The sequence below is a fragment of the Hyperolius riggenbachi genome, chromosome 1 (genome assembly GCF_040937935.1).
Source record: "Hyperolius riggenbachi isolate aHypRig1 chromosome 1, aHypRig1.pri, whole genome shotgun sequence".
Classification (NCBI taxonomy): Eukaryota; Metazoa; Chordata; class Amphibia; order Anura; family Hyperoliidae; genus Hyperolius; species Hyperolius riggenbachi.
In genome coordinates, this window is record NC_090646.1 from 515,611,304 (window position 1) to 515,631,104 (window position 19,801).

The 19,801-nt window shown below is 43.7% G+C and overlaps 1 protein-coding gene across 12 annotated transcripts in view; it reads right to left on the reverse strand.

Annotated features, from left to right (window-relative positions):
* The window catches only part of PITPNM2 (phosphatidylinositol transfer protein membrane associated 2), a 437,162-nt gene that overhangs the window by 164,287 nt on the left and 253,074 nt on the right, over nucleotides 1-19,801 (reverse strand). For all 12 annotated transcript variants that reach the window (XM_068244437.1, XM_068244424.1, XM_068244447.1 and 9 more), the window contains one exon: nucleotides 17,193-17,426. In XM_068244437.1, the coding sequence (XP_068100538.1) occupies nucleotides 17,193-17,426 (234 nt within the window). The remainder of the gene's footprint in view (nucleotides 1-17,192; nucleotides 17,427-19,801) is intronic.

The window sequence follows — 19,801 nt, forward strand, 5'->3', positions numbered from 1 at the left end:
TGTTTAGTGAACCCGCCACTGTATACCTGTTCTGTTTAGTGAACCCGCCACTGCATACCTGTTCTGTTCAGTGGACCCGCCACTGTATACCTGTTCAGTGAACCCGCCACTGCATACCTGTTCTGTTCAGTGGACCCGCCACTGTATACCTGTTCAGTGAACCCGCCACTGTATACCTGTTCTGTTTAGTGAACCCGCCACTGCATACCTGTTCTGTTCAGTGGACCCGCCACTGTATACCTGTTCAGTGAACCCGCCACTGCATACCTGTTGTGTTCAGTGAACCCGCCACTGCATACCTGTTGTGTTCAGTGAACCTGCCACTGCATACCTGTTCTGTGAACCCGCCACTGTATACCTGTTCTGTTTAGTGAACCCACCACTGTATACCTGTTCTGTTTAGTGAACCCGCCACTGCATACCTGTTCTGTTCAGTGGACCCGCCACTGTATACCTGTTCTGTTTAGTGAACCCGCCACTGCATACCTGTTGTGTTCAGTGAACCTGCCACTGCATACCTGTTCTGTGAACCCGCCACTGTATACCTGTTCTGTTCAGTGAACCCACCGCATCAGTGCGCATACCTGTGCAGTTAAGTGAACCCACCTACCTACGTGAGTGCACGCAGTGTGATATACCACTCCGTGCATACCCGATATGGACAAAACAGGTAGAGGAAGAGGTAGTGCCAGAGCCAGAGGAAGGCCACCCGGCAGGTCTGCGCGAGGTCGTGTAAATGTAATTTCGTGTGGACCTGGCCCACAGTACAGTGCTCGGAAGAAGGCACGTCCCATCACCTCCCAAGATTGTCAGGACGTGGTTGAGTATTTAGCGACACAGAACACCTCATCTTGCTCAGCCACCAGCGCTACTACTAGCACCACTTCCGCTGCATTTGACACTTCGCAAGAATTATTTAGTGGTGAAATCACTGATGCACAGCCATTGTTGTTACAGCCAGATGAATTTTCACCAGCTCATATGTCTGAGTTACGCGGCAACACTATGGATGTAACGTGTCAGGAGGATGAAGGACCTACTGATGGTGCAAGTTTGGATTTGTCTGAGGCAAGCGAAGCTGGGCAGGATGACTACGATGATGACGGTAATAGGGATCCTCTGTATGTTCCCAATAGAGGAGATGAAGAGGGGGACAGTTCAGAGGGGGAGTCAGAGAGTAGTAGGAGGAGAGAAGTTGCTGAAAGAAGCTGGGGCAGCTCTTCGTCAGAAACAGCTGGTGGCAGAGTGACCACCTGACCACGGATGCCTGGTCTGCCAAGCACGGGCAGGGCCGCTACATTACCTACACAGCCCATTGGGTGAACCTGGTGGTGAACGATGGCAAGCAGGACGCAGCGGACCAAATTGTGACACCTCCACGGCTTGCAGGCAGGCCTCCTGCCACCTCCTCTCCTCCTGCTACATGCTCTTCGCTGTCCTCCTCCTCCTTGGCTGAGTGGCAGTTCTCCTCTCCAGCTACACAGCCCCAGCTCCGCAGGGCCTATGCTGCATGCCAGGTAAGACGGTGTCACGCCATCTTAGACATGTCTTGTCTCAAAGCGGAGAGTCACACTGGAGCAGCTCTCCTGGCTGCTCTTAAGAAACAGGTGGATGAGTGGCTGACCCCGCACCACCTGGAGATAGGCAACGTGGTGTGCGACAACGGCAGTAATCTGCTTGCCGCTTTGCATATGGGGAAGCTGACACACATACCCTGCATGGCACATGTCATGAATCTAGTGGTTCAAAGATTTGTGGCAAAGTACCCTGGCTTAGCGAATGTCCTGAAGCAGGCCAGGAAGTTCTGTGGGCATTTGAGGCGGTCTTACACAGCCATGGCACGCTTTGCGGAAATTCAGCGCAAAAACAACATGCCGGTGAGACGCCTCATTTGCGATAGCCCGACTCGCTGGAACTCGACCCTGCTCATGTTCTCCCGCCTGCTAGAACAGAAGAAAGCCGTGACCCACTACCTCTACAACTACAGTAGAATGAAACAGTCTGGGAAGATGGGGATGTTCTGGCCCGACAACTGGACACTGATGGAAAATGCATGCAGGCTCATGCGGCCGTTTGAGGAGGTGACCAACCTGGTGAGCCGCAGTGAGGGCACCATCAGCGACTTAATTCCCTACGCTTACTTCTTGGAGCGTGCTGTGCGTAGAGTGGCGGATGAAGCTGTGAATGAGCGTGACCAGGAACCGTTACGGCAGGAACAGGCATGGGACCAATTTTCATCAGACCCAGCTGTTTCCTCAACACCTGCGGCAGCACAGAGGGGGGAGGAGGAGGAAGAAGAGAAGTCGTGTGCAGAAGACGAGTCAGACTCAGAGGATGATGAGCAAGGTGTTTCTTTGGGGGAGGAGGAGGAGGAGGAGGAGGAGGAGGGGACAGCGGCAGGAGAACAACCTCAGCAGGCATCGCAAGGGGCTTGTGCTGCTCAACCTTCCCGTGGTATTGTTCGCGGCTGGGGGGAGGAGGTTGACTTACCTGACGTCACTGAGGAAGAGCAAGAGGAGATGGAGGGTACTGGATCCGACTTTGTGCAGATGTCGTCTTTTATGCTGTCCTGCCTGTTGAGGGACCCCCGTATAAAAAACCTCAAGGGGAATGAGCTGTACTGGGTGGCCACACTACTAGACCCTCGGTACAGGCACAAAGTGTCGGACCTGTTACCAACTCACCGGAAGGTGGAAAGGATGCAGCACATGCAGAACCAGCTGTCAACTATGCTTTACAATGCCTTTAAGGGTGATGTGACGGCCCAACGCCAGCAAGGTACCACTGCCACTAATCCTCCTCCCGTGTCCACGCAGTCAAAGACAGGACGCTCCAGCGATCTCATGGTGATGTCGGACATGCGGACGTTCTTTAGTCCAATGCCTCGCCGTAGCCCTTCCGGATCCACCCTCCACCAACGCCTGGAACGGCAGGTAGCCGACTACCTGGCCTTAAGTGTGGATGTAGACACTGCTGTGAACAGCGATGAGGAACCCTTGAACTACTGGGTGCGCAGGCTTGACCTGTGGCCAGAGCTGTCCCAATTTGCCATCCAACTTCTCTCCTGCCCTGCCGCAAGCGTCCTGTCAGAAAGGACCTTCAGCGCAGCTGGAGGCATTGTCACAGAGAAGAGAAGTCGCCTAAGTCACAAAAGTGTTAAGTACCTCACCTTTATCAAAATGAATGAGGCATGGATCCCGGAGGGCTGCTGCCCGCCCCAAGACTAAGTCAGTCCCCGCACTCACAGCATCTCTGCCTGCACGCCGTGTGACTGGCTGTCTGGCCTGCCCCAAGAAGACTAAGTCGCTCCCAGTCCCTCCACACAGCATGTCTGCCTGCAGGCCGCTTGACTACCTTCTCCGCCACCACCAACAGGGTCCGGGACTCCAGGCGGATTGCTGAATTTTTTAGGCCGCTGCTAGCAGCGGCCGCTGTAATAATTTTTCTGGTGCGTGAACATGACTGCGTAATTTTTCTGGCTGCACTGCGGGCAGCTGCAACAACAAAAGAAAAGGCATGTACATGCGCCCATTCCCCTTCGTGATCATTGCCTTGCCGTGGTGAAGGGGCTTGCGTATCACAATGAAGCAATGACCGGCGCCTAGATGAGTGTCTCGGGGGGCACACCCACGATAATAAGGTCGTTGCCTCATTGTGGTCAGACCAAATTTGATCAGCTGGACAGTCACTGTTCTGTCATTCAGCTACATCAGCCAGGCGACCATATGGGCTGTAAAGCCACCAAAACCTGCACTCTCGCCATGGTGCGCACCAGTCCAGCACGGCCGTCACTACACAAACAGCTGTTTGCGGTGCGTTACACGGTGAGTTTGGTGTGTCAGTGTGAAGCAGTACCTTAATTACACTACCTGATTGATGTATACACATGCAAGATGTTTGAAAGCACTTTAGGCCTGTCATTTAGCATTCAATGTGATTTCTGCCCTTAAAACGCTGCTTTGCGTCAAATCCAGATTTTCCCCGGGACTTTTGGCATGTATCCCACTCCGCCATGCCCCCCTCCAGGTGTTAGACCCCTTGAAACATCTTTTCCATCACTTTTGTGGCCAGCATAATTTTTTTTTTCAAAGTTCGCATCCCCATTGAAGTCTATTGCGGTTCGCGAACTTTAACGCGAACCGAACCTTCCGCGGAAGTTCGCGAACCAGGTTCGCGAACCTAAAATCGGAGGTTCGGCCCAACTCTAGTCCTGACATCACACTGCTGGAGCCTTGTTGCATTGTGGTAAATAGGAACTGTTTCCAACTGCCAAGCAACCAGTATCTCCCTCTGAGCATATGTGTAACTATAAAAGAAACAACCTTTTAGCTTATTGCATTGTTAGGGGGTGTGATTATAGATGGCCATTGGTGCTTTGTGGGTTGTTTCTTGTCTGCCAGTAGTAAAGATGATTAAATGCAGGCTGATAGTGGATCAAACAATATCAACAAGTGACATGGAGAATATCAATAATTTCTTGATCTCACTTCGGTTTTTTTTAACTTCTTTGCAATGTATTGAATTATTTTTTCCCCTTTTTGCTAAAGAGCCTCTTTAAAGGGCCAGAAGGAAGGGAGGAAGGCGTCTGCTCAGAAAGTAACCTTCTGCAGTCTAATTCTGACGCAATATCAAGCAATAATTTTTCTTACAATACACTAAATGTACCATTTTTACTCATTTTTAAAGCTTGCACAGTCGTATAATGTGAAACTGTTAACAACAAAACTTTTGTAAAGTGTTTTTCTCCAGTAGGACCCAAAGTATTTTTAACCACTTCTCTACCACAGGTTTTTCCCCTTCAAAGGGTCTTCCCATTCATTCGGTAATAACTTTACCACTAATTATCACACTGAAATTATCTATATATTATTTTTTGCAGGGCAAACTAGGCTTTATTTGGGCAATACTTTATGCTAAGAATTTTATTATTTTATATGCATTTGACAGGGAAGAAGAAGAAAAATATGAAAAAAAAATCACCATTTCCCAGCTTTTAGCCATTGTAGTTTAAAAATAAAATGTGCTATTGTAGATAAAACAGGCACATTTTATTTGCCCATTTGTCCCGGTTATTACAATTGTGTCCCTAGTAAAATGTGTGGCGATAATATTTTATTTTGGGTTAGGGGTGAAGGAGTTAAAAAATAATGAAAATGTATTTAATTTTTCTATGGTAAGTGTTAATGGTGTATTTGGAAGTAGTTTTACTTTTTGGCCACAAGATGGTGCTATACTAACTTGGTTTTCTAAAAATAGAAAACAGAATCAAGTGTTTAAATGTGTTTACAGGTGTTTGTAAACAGGGACGTAGAAAGGTTGCTAAGTGGTTAAAGTTAGAATTTTTAAAAAGTCAATAAAACCTATGCAAAATCACGGGTCTTCTAAACATATGCATTGCACATCCAAGACTACAACTGCAACGTACTGACAATTAACAAACAACAATCTGATTTTTTTCCCCCATTAATCATCACAGATCAGCAGATATGTTAACGGCAGGGGTCTGCCTGATTACTCCACTTCACAAGAAATGAATAGAAAGTGTGAATCACTAGCTCGGCGCAAATCAGTTTGGGCTGATAACAGTGTGAAGGTGTGACAGAGCTCAGTGATATTCTCCGCAGGAGAGAGACAAGAGACCTTCCACTGCAGCCTAATCCCACAGGAAAAGAATCAGATTGGCTGGGAAAATCCATTCCAGCTGAGATTCTATTCCTCAAAGCAAGTGGGGCTTACAGCACAATAATGGAAAAAAGAAAGAAAATCCTTCCAAGCTTTACTCTGCCACTAATCTGGAAGTGTCAGTTTGACAGATGACATCCCTCACAGTAAACAGAGAGCAATAAGCTCCGTACACACGCTAGATGAAACTCGACCGAGGTGGCCGATAACAACCACCTCTGCGGAGAATTCAGCGTGTGCACAGCAGCCACGGCTCCCCTTTCAGCCGCTTGGCCAGTGATCGTCCTGATGACAACTGAAAGCACTGTCCTCCCCACTTACACTGCCCGAGAGTGACATGACCCCCAGCGCCGCACCCCCCTCCTGCATAGAACCCGATGCTCGCATGCATGCCAGCGATGCGTCTGCACAGCCTTTGCCTTGCAATGTTGCCGGAGGGATAGGTCCAGATCCCAGTTGGATGACAATGATTGAGCGAGTGTATGAGCTTTTACCCATCATGATGATCTCAACTCATATCAGATCAAGGAAGACTCTGAAACATTGAGAGGAACTGACAATGTGCGATTGCAGTAGCGTGCACACACTTACTTGCAATATAAAACTTTAAATAAAAATTACTGGATACAGTTTTGCAATGCAAGTACTACACGTGATAACTACACAACTGTTATTTCAGTCAACTCATTCCTCAGTATAATCAGATTATAAAAGGTGGGGTTTGTAGAAGATAGCCTCCTAACAGCACACATTCTTAAAGGAATCCAGTCCGGGTTTACTGGATCATCCACCTTTTTTCCTGCACCTCAAGTTTAGTCAATGAGGGCCTGGATGTCAGGAGTGATGCTAGAGAAGGAAACTGTTGTGAACATGGATGGTCACACAGATGCCATATTTTCTACAGATTAGTAAGTACCTCCACCTAGCCCAGTGATATAGCGTAACATAAGCTGGCTGACCAAAGTAGTCTAATACCCTGTTTATTGTATAAGGCAATTTTCACTAAAGATGAGTCATCAGAACCTGCCTATGGCCTCTATATTGAACAAACCAAGCTCTTAAATAATTAGTTATGTTATATTTAGCTTTGCCTCTTCTCACAGCACAGATATTATTTTGGTGGTGGCCAGAAAACTCACCTCCCACCAAGCAGCTGTTTTTCTCACTGCAAATACCACCACCGGGCTCCATGCAGCTGGAAAATGTACCAACTTAATCACATCAAGGTGGAATTCAATTGGTTTATTTTCAAAGTGCATACATTTGCATACAGAATTTGCATAATGGATAAATTCAGAATTCTTTTTATCTCATTGACCGTGCACAGTAGCTTCAAAGCACCAATTTGAAAGGTTTCAAAATAACATCTATGTCCTCTATCAAGGAAACGGGGGGATCCATGCCTGTCGTCATGATTTTAATAACAAATATTCTGTACGACCTCTACATGAGCTCAAATGTGCTGTTTTTAATTAAGCCACTTCAGCACAATGCTCACATTATACTGCAAGTTCACTGTGATGCAAAGAGAGCATCAACGTCAATCTGTTGTGCTTTTCTCGCTCTGCCTATGTGTTGCCATTCTGTCCTGTAAACAATAAGCTACTTTATTTCCACAAATGAGCTAGTTTTGTCTATAGCTCAGACAGTTCGCAGCAAGTGAATGAGCACAGCAAGTGAAGTCAGCAGATGAGAACAGGCTGCTTATAAATGGCTCTTATACAGACACGATGTATATACACAAAGAGCTTCTAAGTTAATCACAGACAATGAGGGAAAGAAAACAACTGATGCTTAAGCATACTGACATTTCACAAAGCCAATTATGTGAAATGTATTTATTTAATAAAATGTTATTGTGAAGCTAAATAGAAAAAGCAAGGACTGAGATCACAAGGAGAGATTCTCATAGACCAATAAATCAGAAGGATCCTGTACTTGGCAATGAAAGTGGTCTGACAGATAAAGGGCCAAACAACCGGGAAGAAACCGGGAAGAAAAAATAATTAACATATAGCTCTAAAGTGCCAATCATTTTCTACATCAGACTGTAGCTCGTACAAAATATAATGGTAGCTATGGGCAGCTTGCCCACTTTCTTTCCCTTGAGATATTTTTTTAAATCTGTAATTAAAGGAAAGCCTGATAAAATTTGATTGTGCAATCATTGTGCAATTCTACAAGTAGTATCACAGCCTAACCAGAATTTGAAATACCTTCCTGAATGCTCTTCCAAATTTGGGAGGATTTGGGGTGCCAGGATGAATATTCCAGGTCTGGCTGACTGGGAGCTTGTCAAAGACAGAATGGGCCTTCCAGAAATGTCATTCTTTGTAAGCAATTTTCTTGGTTTGCCGTCATTTTATTAAGTGCCTACTCATATTTCAATTTTCTGAAATGTTTTCATGCTGCATTTGGGCCTTTGTTGATTACCATTTCAATATACCTGTGGTTTTCTCCATCTGTTTTGTTTTTTTTTCCTTTGTATTTCACTCAACAAATTTTTTTTCCTGAGTAGAAAAAATACCTTCATACTGCTTCATTGAAAGGCACTGCATAAAATGAACAGGTTGCTGGTGCAACACGTCTATCAGGTAAATCACTTTACTTGAAAAATATCCCACGTATCCCTTAGTATTTAAAACTATGAACACAAATATTAAAAATGTTGGGGGGGTTGCAGGGGGTTTAAAAAATGATTGCAAAATAGAGTTTACATAGAGGCACAAGTAAACATTCCTGACTGGGATCTATGACTACTTTCTTTATGGAGTGAAAGATCCAAGATATTATGATAATCATTTTTATGATTGGGTCACTCTCAACCAACTTTATGCAGTTGGAAACATATAGTTACATAGTTATTTGGATTGAAAAAAGACATACGTCTATCGAGTTCAACCAAAGTACAAAGTAAAACACCAGCCTGCTCCCTCATATATCCCTGTTGATCCAGAGGAAGGCAAAAAAAAAAAAACCTTAGAAGGCATGGTCCAATTAGCCCCAAAAGGGAAAAAATTCCTTCCCGACTCCAGATGGCAATCAGATAAAATCCCTGGATCAACATCATTGGGCATTACCTAGTAATTGTAGCCATGGATGTCTTTCAACACAAGGAAAGCATCTAAGTCCCCTTTAAATGCCGGTATAACTACTTCTGTGGCAATGCATTCCACATCTTAATCACTCTTACTGTAAAGAACCCTTTCATAAATAAATGGCTAAAACGTTTTTCCTCCATGCACAGATCATGTCCCCTAGTTCTTTGAGAAGGCCTAGGGACAAAAAGCTCATCTGCCAAGCTTTTGTATTGCCCTCTGATGTATTTATACATGTTAATTAGATCCCCTCTAAGGCGTCTTTTCTCTAGACTAAATAAACCCAGTTTATCTAACCTTTCTTGGTAAGTGAGACCTTCCATCCCACGTATCAATTTTGTTGCTCGTCTCTGCACCTGCTCTATAACTGCAATATCTTTCCTGTAATGTGGTGCCCAGAAGTGAATTCCATATTCCAGATGAAAGCATCAGTATAACAGCAAAACCAGACTGATGGTTCAGAAAAATATATAGATACTGGCATGCAGAGTTAATTTCCAAGTCTACAGGTTGATGATGATGTGAAACACGGCTCATGCACTCTCATTACATGCACACTTTATGCTAATCACCAAAACGGAAAGTCAGAATATCAGGTATAGGGCTCATGGTGGAATAATGTCCATGGAGTACTGCTATGGAGCGCCAAAAAGGTTTTCTAATGGAGTAAAAAAAAAAAACTATAAAGGAATAATACTCTCCATTTGAAAAAGGAAGTGGTAGTTTACTTATACATAGATAAGAAAAATTCTTATATGAACAGGATATATTGATAAAAGTTGATCTGCTTTAAAACTTTGTAAAATATTGTGCTGTATTAATTAATTAAGTTCAAAGGGGGCGGTCCTTCTTCCTCTGTTGTGACACATGTCCAAGCAGAACAGAATAACGGCTCCCAGAAAGCACATCACTGGGGATAGACAGACGTTTATTGTATGTATGCAACATATTGCTACTAGCTGACTCGGGGCCATTAACTGGCCACACAGAGATGTTGAAGCAACTGACATTTTCCCTTCTCAGCACAACTCAGACCATCATCTCCAGGGAAACTATCAGCATTTATTCCTGAAAATGGCAAGGTGTGAGGAGGGTAGGCTGTAAACACTGATTGTAATGAAAGAGTAGAAAGTGTGATAAGTCTACTGTATTGTTTGAAAGAAGCGGCTTCTGTCCTAACTAGCAGACAAGTTTCCGGACAGCAGAGTTCTGCAACACTACAAATAGCAAGAGGCGGGGAGACCGCGGAGGTGAGACAGCTGGGAGACCTCCATTGCTGAGAAAGGGATGCTTGGGTGAGGTTTAGAAAACCAGGCTAATTTCTTTAGGCCTAACCCTATAGCATCACTTCTCAATCGAGACCCACCTTTAATGTGAGACATGTCTGTGCGAGTCCACTACTCTTACTAAGGCAGTGGCAATATTGTACCTTCTCATATCGAGCACCGCCAAGCCACCACTTTCTGTGGCCAGAATCATTGCTGAATATCTGATACAAAGAAAGGAGTCTTGGGAGTAGATTCATTTTAATGATATTCTGCAAAACCATAAAAAGTATTCTATGGACCGCCTAGTCACATCCTGTTATATAGTGTTCATCAGAAGGGAAAGTTAAGTTTGTAAATCTCATATGTTTTTCTCTGAATCTTAACTCCTAGTTATGCAATGGCCGGGTTAACTCATTTAAATGGTTAGTTGACCTGAACATGTACTATTTTTGTTGGCGAGAGACCTATTCCCATGGCTTGGCATTCATCTATATTCATTTTGTAACCCACGAGCTGTGCATAGCTTATGAACTGTGCCATCAAATTTTGGAGAGAGAGAGAGACTTAAGGTACATACACACGTTGGATTTGCGCAAACAACCCGTCGTTTGGACATCCAAACGACCGGTCGTTCGTCAAATCGGGAGTGTGTACAGTCTGTCATTCAGCTGATAAGAACGGACTTGAGCAATCCGCTGTCCGCTCTTATCAGCTGAACGACAGGCTATACACACGCCCGATTTGACGTCCAAACGACCGGTCGTTTGGACGTCCAAACGACGGGTCATTTGCGCGAATCCGACATGTGTATGTACCTTTAGAATTCTTCTGATATGGATAACTTTCACCATGGACAACTAGATCTGTTCAATATACTGAGTTTTACCAACTAATGATATGGTACACTTTTTTTTTTTTTAAAAAAGGTTGAATTTATTGTACAATTTCTTTGACATTCATACCCCCCCAACAGGCTATAACAACTTCTTAAACAGCAGTTGTACAGGTACATCGACTTCTGAATATAAATAGCAATCATGCATACTAAACACGGTTCAATGCCTTCTGCCTGCACTGAATATTCGGTGGATATTTTATACCCTTAAGGATGCTCTGAAATATCACCATATGAGTGTGTGTGTGTGTGTGTGTGTGTGTGTGTGTGTGTGTGTGTGTGTGTATATATATATACTAGCTGGACGCCCGGCGTTGCCCGGGTATGTATTTGGCTGGTGTTGGCCCCGCCCCTTTTCCCTAACCCTCACACACAATTACTTAATTACTTAATGACGAAGTTTGTGAGCTTTGCGGTCTTTGGCTTCAATCATTTGCATTGATATCTGATTGTCTGTTTGTGGCTCCACCCCTTTGTCTAAATTTGAACCCCAGTCACCAAATGATCAACTGTACCAGGTTTAAGGCTTGTGCCATTAACAGTGCAAGAATGGCAGCAATTACATATTCCCTTTGAAAATCAATAGGTGAATTTTGATTGTCTTTTGTAGGCTCCACCCACTTTTCTGAATATTAATCCCAGTCACCCAGTGACCAATTGTGCAAAGTTTGAGAACCCTGCCATTAACAGTGTAAGAATGGTTGCAGTTTACATTTTCTCAGTGAAATGTGTATTTGTCTCCGCCCACTGATGACCCGGTATTGCCTGATTATGTATTTAGCTGGTGTTGGCTGCGCCCACTTTTCCTAACCTTAACACACAATTACTCAATGACCAAGTTTGTGAGCTTTGCGGTTTTTGGCATCCATAAACTGCATTCAAATGAAACAAATAAGATTTTCTGTTTGTGGCTCCACCCCCTTTTATCAATTTAAACCCCAGTCACCCAATGATCAACTGTACCAGGTTTGAGGCTTGTGCCATTAACAGTGCAACAATGGCTGCAATGAAATATTCCCCTGAAAAAATCAATAGGTAATTTTTGATTGTTTTTTGTAGGCTCCACCCACTTTTCTGAATATTAATCCCAGTAACCCAGTAACCAACTGTGCAAAGTTTGAGAACCCTACAATTTATAGTGTAAGAATGGCTGCAGTTTACATTTTCCCAGTAAAATTTGTATTTGTCTCCGCCCACTTATGACCACGCATTGCCCGCTTATGTATTTGGCTGGTGTTGGCTGTGGCCACTTTTCTAACCCTCACACACAATTAATCAATTACTCAATTACCAAGTGTGTGAGATTTGCAGTGTTTGGCATCAATAATTTGCATTGGAATGAAACAAATCTAATTGGCTGTTTGTGGCTCCACCTCCCTTTCTCAAATTGAACCCCAGTCACCCAATGATCAACTGTACCAGGTTTGAGGCTTGTGCCATTAACAGTGCAAGAATGGCAGCAATGTAAATATTCCCCTTGAAAATCAATAGGTGAATTTTGATTGTCTTTTGTAGGCTCCACCCACTTTTCTGAATATTAATCCCAGTCACCCAACGACCAACTGTGCAAAGTTTGAGGACCCTACCATTAACAGTGTAATGGCTGCAGTTTAAATTTTCCAGTGAAATTTGTATTTGTCTCCGCCCCCTTTTTGGTTATGGGAATAAAAAGTATCCTATACTTTATTCCAGGTAATGTACTATGTGTGTGCCAAATTTCATTCAAATCGTTCAGCCATTTTTGCGTGATCGAGTAACAAACATCCAAACATCCAAACATCCGAACATCCGAACATCCAAACATCCAAACATCCAAACATCCAAACATCCAAACATCCAAACATCCAAACATCCAAACTTTCCCATTTAATATATTAGTAGGATATATATAAGCAATTTGTATGCTGCTCTGTCTGTTGCTGTCTTGTCTTGCTAATTTATTTGAATGTTAATTTTCTGGTTTCAACTTTCTGTATCTATTTATCCATGCTTTCCATTTGCTTGTGTAGAACTCAATATAGCTCAACACTATTGCACATCCTATATTGCCAGAGGTGCCAACAAATGAACCATGACGGATCCATTTTTTCTTCATATATAGCTTGGATTACATGAATTCTAGGCTTGATTTCAATTGGAAGCTGGGAAACCACAGTTCCACCTACTTCCAGAACCCTTACTTGGTCTTCTTACTATTCCTCTTTTCCTCCAGTTTTTCATGCATCTGTCTTGGTAACTCAGCCCCTCTGTTCTCCCAGCTTCTTGTGTTGCAATTCTAAATCTGTGCAACATTTGCAGAAACATTCTCAAGTCTTATCAGGCAATCTGTATCTGTGCTGAACAATTGTGATAATATCAGTGACAGGACAAGTCAACTGGAGATTTTTTTTTTTTTTGAATGAATCATTATGACTCTCAGGTAGCTACTGCATCTGCATAGAAATAAGAGTACCACTGACTGCTATTTCAGTTTATTAAATCAACCTAAAACAGGACAGAACAAAAATCAAACCGCCTATCAGCCTTATGAATCAGAAGGCAGTTCTTTGCTTGTTCTGTGAGTTAGGCCCAGTTCACACTCGCATTAAGTGGCAAATGGATCAGTGAAAACGGATCAATTTACCAGTCGATCGTAACCATTTTCACGCCTTTTGCCTTGTGCTGCTTCCTTTCCATTTCCCCATAATTAAATAGACCATTGATGTACATAAGCTGTCAGTCTAAAGGTGCTCATTAACTGTAACAACAATAACAACAACAATAACAATAATATTTATATAGCGCTTTTCTCCCTGGGGACTCAAAGCGCTGCGACCCTGCATTATGCAGTCTCAAAGGCTCGGGAAAAGAGGTGAGTTTTTAGCCTTTTTTTAAAGCTGTCCAGAGAAGTAGCCTCTCGTACTGATTGTGGAAGTGAGTTCCATAGAGTAGGGGCTGCGTAGGAAAAGGCCCGAGCACCAAATGTTAAGTGTATCCTGGGAATAACCAGCTTCATCTTGTTGGCAGAGCGGAGGGTGCGTGAAGGGGCATAAAGTTCCAATAGATCCGCTATGTATTTGGGTCCCATGTGGTGTAGAGCCTTGAATGTCAGCAGGCAGATCTTAAAATTGATTCTCCATTTTACTGGCAACCAGTGAAGAGTTTGCAGTACTGGGGTGATGTGTGAGCTGCGGGGGGCATTGGCTAGGAGTCTGGCTGCAGCATTCTGTACTAGCTGTAAGGGGCGCAGAGCCTTATCTGTAGATCCGATGAACAGGGCGTTGCAGTAGTCTAGGCGGGAGGATACAAATGCATGAACCAGGGCAGGTAGGTCTTCAGCTGGGATAAGGTGTTTGATTTTCGCTATATTTCTTAGATGGAAGAAGGAAGACTTGACGACAGCTGATACCTGCTGTCTGAGTTTTAGATTTCCATCCAGGATCACCCCAAGGTTTCGCACAGAGTCTTTATACTGTACAGTATCTCCCCCAATTGCTAGTTTGAGGTGGTGAGCGTTTTGAACTTTATCCATCATGTGTGGACCACCTACCACCAACACCTCTGTTTTGTCAGAGTTCAACCTCAGCCAGCTGGTGTTCATCCAATTTTGTAAATCCACTAGACACGCATTTATGGATGCTGATGGGTCTTGGGTGCCAGGCTTGAAGGACAGATACAGTTGTGTGTCATCTGCATAACAATGGTATCCTAGGCCATAGTTATGGATTATTTTGCCCAGTGGGAGCATGTAGGCTGCAAAGAGATGGTGATAGTACAGAACCCTGTGGAACTCCATAGGCAAGTGGCACTGGATTAGAGTAGTGTGTGCCCAGACATACTTGCTGTGTCCTGCCAGATAGGAAGGTCTGAAACCATCTAAGAACAGTACCCCTTAGGCCACAGTAATTCTTCAGTCGCTGGATAAGAATTTCATGATCCACAGTATCAAATGCTGCTGACAAGTCAAGAAGAATCAGAACTGAGCAATCACCCTTGTCCCTTGCAGTAAGTAGATCATTCATTACTCGGACTAATGCTGTTTCAGTGCTGTGCCTTTTCCTGAATCCTGACTGAAAAGTATCAAAGATGTTGTTATCTGTAAGCCTGGCTTCTAGCTGGTTGGCGACTGCTTTCTCGATAACTTTTGATAGGAATGGTAAGTTCGCCACAGGTCTGTAGTTGGTTACAGAATCAGGATCTAGTGATGGTTTCTTCAGGAGGGGTTTTATGATTGCTTTCTTTAGTTCTTCTGGGAAAAGACCACTTTGCAAGGAGCACTGGGTGATTTTGTGAAGTGCTGGCCTGATCAGCTCTGGGCACTGCATTAAGGATCCAGTTGGGCCAGGATCCAGGTCGCAGGTAGTGTACAATCATTTTCTCAAATACGATTATTTACTCAGATGTTTAGGATAGAATTGTACAGAAAACCACACAGTAGCTACAGAAAATTGACGTGAATGATTCTATGGTCAAAAAATATTGTACCCATGATGGGTACACTTTAAGGGTGCTTTCACATGGACACATTGCATTGCAAAGTCTATGAACAGTTCACACCTCATCAGTTGCAATGCACAAAAACCTGTCCAGTGCTGCAATGTGTCCCAAGACTTACATTAACCAGGGTGGCTTTCTTGGCCTTCTGTTTTCCCTGCATCTGGAGGTTTACTTGTTTGTTCCATTACTTATTATTTTATTTATTAAAAAAAAAATCAGCAGCTCAGGAAATGTAGTTCTTCATGTGGTGCTGTTTGCCAATTACACAAACACTGGGGGAAAATTGATTACTTTTTCTGGGCAGCAGTTTATAGTCCATTGATTATTGTTTTCATTGAATTGTCTTTATATTAAAGGGAAGCTACACAAGTATTCAGACAGTTTTACTTCCTGTCATTTTCTTGGAATGTATTTTTTTTTTTTGCATTAAAATATTGTTTTACAAATAAGTGTTAAAGGAAGCCAGACGTTAGAGGTTTCAGGAAGCACCATTTGTGACTTACATTACATATGCATTGTCCCACCTGTTATGTTGAAATGCCTTCAATAATAACTTTGAAGGTGGAAAAAAATGCTACTTGCCTCCTGTTGCAATACTGTCTACCCTTCCCATGGAAACAGCATGAACTGTCACCAGCAACTGGCAGAGTGTCAGCTGGACCCTTATCAGCAAACTCAGCTGTCTGTATGGCGAAGCAGGTTGGTTACAGCTCAGGTGGTTTAGGTGCTCTTCTAAAACAACTATGCCAGGTGTATTGCAGTACACTGCAGTTATTTAGAGTATCCGCCTACTTAAGATGTATGGTGGAATGCCAACGAAAATACTGTGAGTGGCACTGTGGACTGGGTGCCAGAATGAAACTTAAGGCACAGATGAAGAAAACAAGGGAAAACAAGGGCTGAGGACAATTATGAGGGTTAGTGCTTGCCATGAACTTGGAGATTTAGTGGATGGGATAGAGGCAGGTTAGCTTTATTAGTTAGTTATTAGTTATGCGGATATTGTCATGTGACATAGGGAGCCTATAAAGTATGCTCACCAGCAAGAGTGAAGAGGAGATGGAGAAGATAATAAGGATTCCGCTGGGGCTAGCTCTGCATATGTGAATATGTGAGGGGGCAGGGAAAGAGGCGGGTGCCCTGACAGCAGGGGAGGAGATAAGGGATATTCTCCGGCTGTTGACTGTAGGGAGAGGAGGGGGTGCTAGGATACTGTGCGCACAACTGCAGCAGTTCTGCAAGGGGGCGACAGAGGCACCTTGACCGCCGGCAATAAGTCATATGTTCCTCATGAGGGCCCACAATCTAATCCATGCTAAAGTCATGCTTACTAGAATTTAAAGCCAAGAAATGGGAAGACCATTTAACTTGTGTTTTTTTAGGATGTGGAAAGAAAGCAAAGTGCCCATGGAAAAGCCACAAAGACACAGGGAGAACATACAAACTCCACGCAGATATTGTCCTGGTCCACGTTTGAACTAGGGAGGTGCACGGTGAGCGTTCTATCCACTACAATTACAATAAAAATCTTGTACAACCAGTGCATTCTGTAAATGGCTGCAGAAGAAAAAACTGGCAATGTATACATGCATAATAATAATGTCTCCATAGACCTATGCTCTTTACTGTGTCTCTGTAACTTGCAGCTATGCAGCATTGGGTGGACATAACACACATGTATGAGGCAACCTACTACATTAAACATGTCTTTTCATGCATAAGGCACCGACAAGATCACTCCTTCAGACTGTGTAGATTCCTTTGCAAACTTACCCACATCATGAATGAAACGTTCAATTTTAGACTGCATGCCCCAGTACCGGAACTCGACTTTGCACAGTTTGTAGGCACACATGATGGGACACCTCCCGAGGTTTTTTCGATGTTCCTCTATCCAGTCATCAGACAAGGGGCCTCTTTTGGTCTTCACAGACTTATATATTTTGGGGTCTTCTTCTGGCTTATATTCGTGTGGGGGTATTGGATCTTTCACAATGTCAATAGGATCTGTGTAAGAAAGGAAACATGAATTTCAAAAGTGCCACCAAAATAAAATTACACACACACACACACACACACACACACACACACACACACACACACACACACACACACACACACACACACACACACACACACACACACACACACACACACACACACACACACACACACACTCTCTCTCTCTCTCTCTCTCTCTCTCTCTCTCTCTCTCTCTCTCTCTCTCTCTCTCTCTGAATACATATAGATATAACAAAATCTTTGTTGACATTCATTTCAAATAAATACAAATAAAAAAAAAATAGATAGAAGTAATTGCACCATGCTATTGCCTGATTACATACATACAATACCACCAGAAAATGGTACTCATGTATCCAGGTTATGCTATACAGTATATAACTAAAAAAAAAAAAAGTTTCATGTGGACACTTTTTTACATTGTAGGTTTTGAAGCGTATACTGGCAAGATTCAGTTCAAATGATGGACTAAAAAGAATTTGCTTGTAATAGAGGTGAATTGTCTTCTACATCTCAAAATTAAGTCCAGTGGAAAGTATTTTAATTTGGAAATGCTAGAAAGCATAACTTAGGCTCAACACACACCATACAATCTTGGTTGTTCAATCTTACCACTTTCATGTAGTATAAGAGCTTATCCAATCAATCATTCAAGGTATTTTCAATGTGCTGGCCCTTATACTACATAGATTTGGTAGATCTGTACAACCAAGATTGTATGGTGTGTGTTGAGCTTAAAGAGAATCTGTATTGTTAAAATTGCACAAAAGTAAACATACCAGTGCGTTAGGGGACATCTCCTATTACCCTCTGACACAATTTCGCTGCTCCCCGCCGCATTAAAAGTGGTTAAAAACGGTTTTAAAAAGTTTGTTTATAAACAAACAAAATGGCCACCAAAACAGGAAGTAGGTTGATGTACAGTATGTCCACACATACAAAATACATCCATACACAAGCAGGCTGTATACAGCCTTCCTTTTGAATCTCAAGAGATTATTTGTGTGTTTCTTTCCCCCTTTTCTCATGCACTGAAGTTTCAGGCTGCTTGTTTCTTCCTGCAAACAGCTTTGCCCTTGTCTGTAATTCTTCAGTATGTGAAAGCCCAGCCAGCTCAGAGGACGATTTATCCAGCTTGTAAAAGATAAGAGAGAAGAGAGAGGCTGCTCTAATCCTAAATAACACACAGGCAGTGTGCATACAGGGGCCTGGAAGGGGGAGTTCATAGCAGAACCACAACACTAAAGGTGGCCATACACTGGTCGATTTGCCATCAGATTCGACCAACAGATAGATCCCTCTCTGATCGAATCTGATCAGAGAGGGATCGTATGGCTACCTTTACAGCAAACAGATTGTGAACCGATTTCAGCCTGAAACCGTTCACAATCTGTTGTGGTGGTACTGCTGCTGCTGCCCCCGCCCGCCCGCATACATTACCTGCTCCGCCGGCGCGACTGCAGTCTCCCGGTCACCGCTGCTCTGTCTGCGCTCTGGTCTCCAGATCCGGCATGCCTCACTTCTTCTAGCCCGGCAGGAAGTTTAAACAGTAGAGGGCGCTCTACTGTTTAAACTTCCTGCCGGGCTAGAAGAAGTGAGGCATGCCGGACCTGGAGACCAGAGCGCAGACGGAGCAGCGGTGACCGGGAGACTGCAGTCGCGCCGGCGGAGCAGGTAATGTATGCGGGCTCTATTGCGTCGGTCGTCGGGCACTCGAACGCCGCTAGCGATGCGCTCTTTACCCGCGGGCGATCGACGGTTATTTTCCGCACGGCACGATCGACGGGATCGGACGAAATGGATCGAAATTCGGCGTGTAGCGTGAACGATTGGCAGCAGATTCGATCCCAGTGATCGAATCTGCTGTCGAAACGGGCGCAAATCGGGCCAGTGTATGGCCTGCTTAAAGAACTTGGCAGCCTTCCAGACACAGGCTGACAAGTCTGACAAGAGAGAGACAAGTTGATTTATTACAGAGATGGTGATAGTAGAACGTGCTGCAGTAAGCCAGAACACATTAGAATAGCTTTTTGAACTTGTAGGATGATAAAAAACAGGATGCAATTTTTGTTACGGAGTCTCTTTAAGTCATCATTATAAACTGCAGATGTAAGGTGGACCCTATAACTTGAAAATTAGAGTTGCTGTATCAGAATTCTCTTAACACTGTTTAGCATTGGGTAGCGGATTTGCAAAGTATACTGTAAGTCCAAACAGTAACTGATGTCACTGATGGCTGCTTGAACAGAGATTATTATTATGTACCGTATATATATTGTACAAACATATTCCGCAGCAGTTTACACATTATATGTGTTGCTACTAACTGTCCCTCAGAGGAGCTCTTTTTTTAGGGGGGA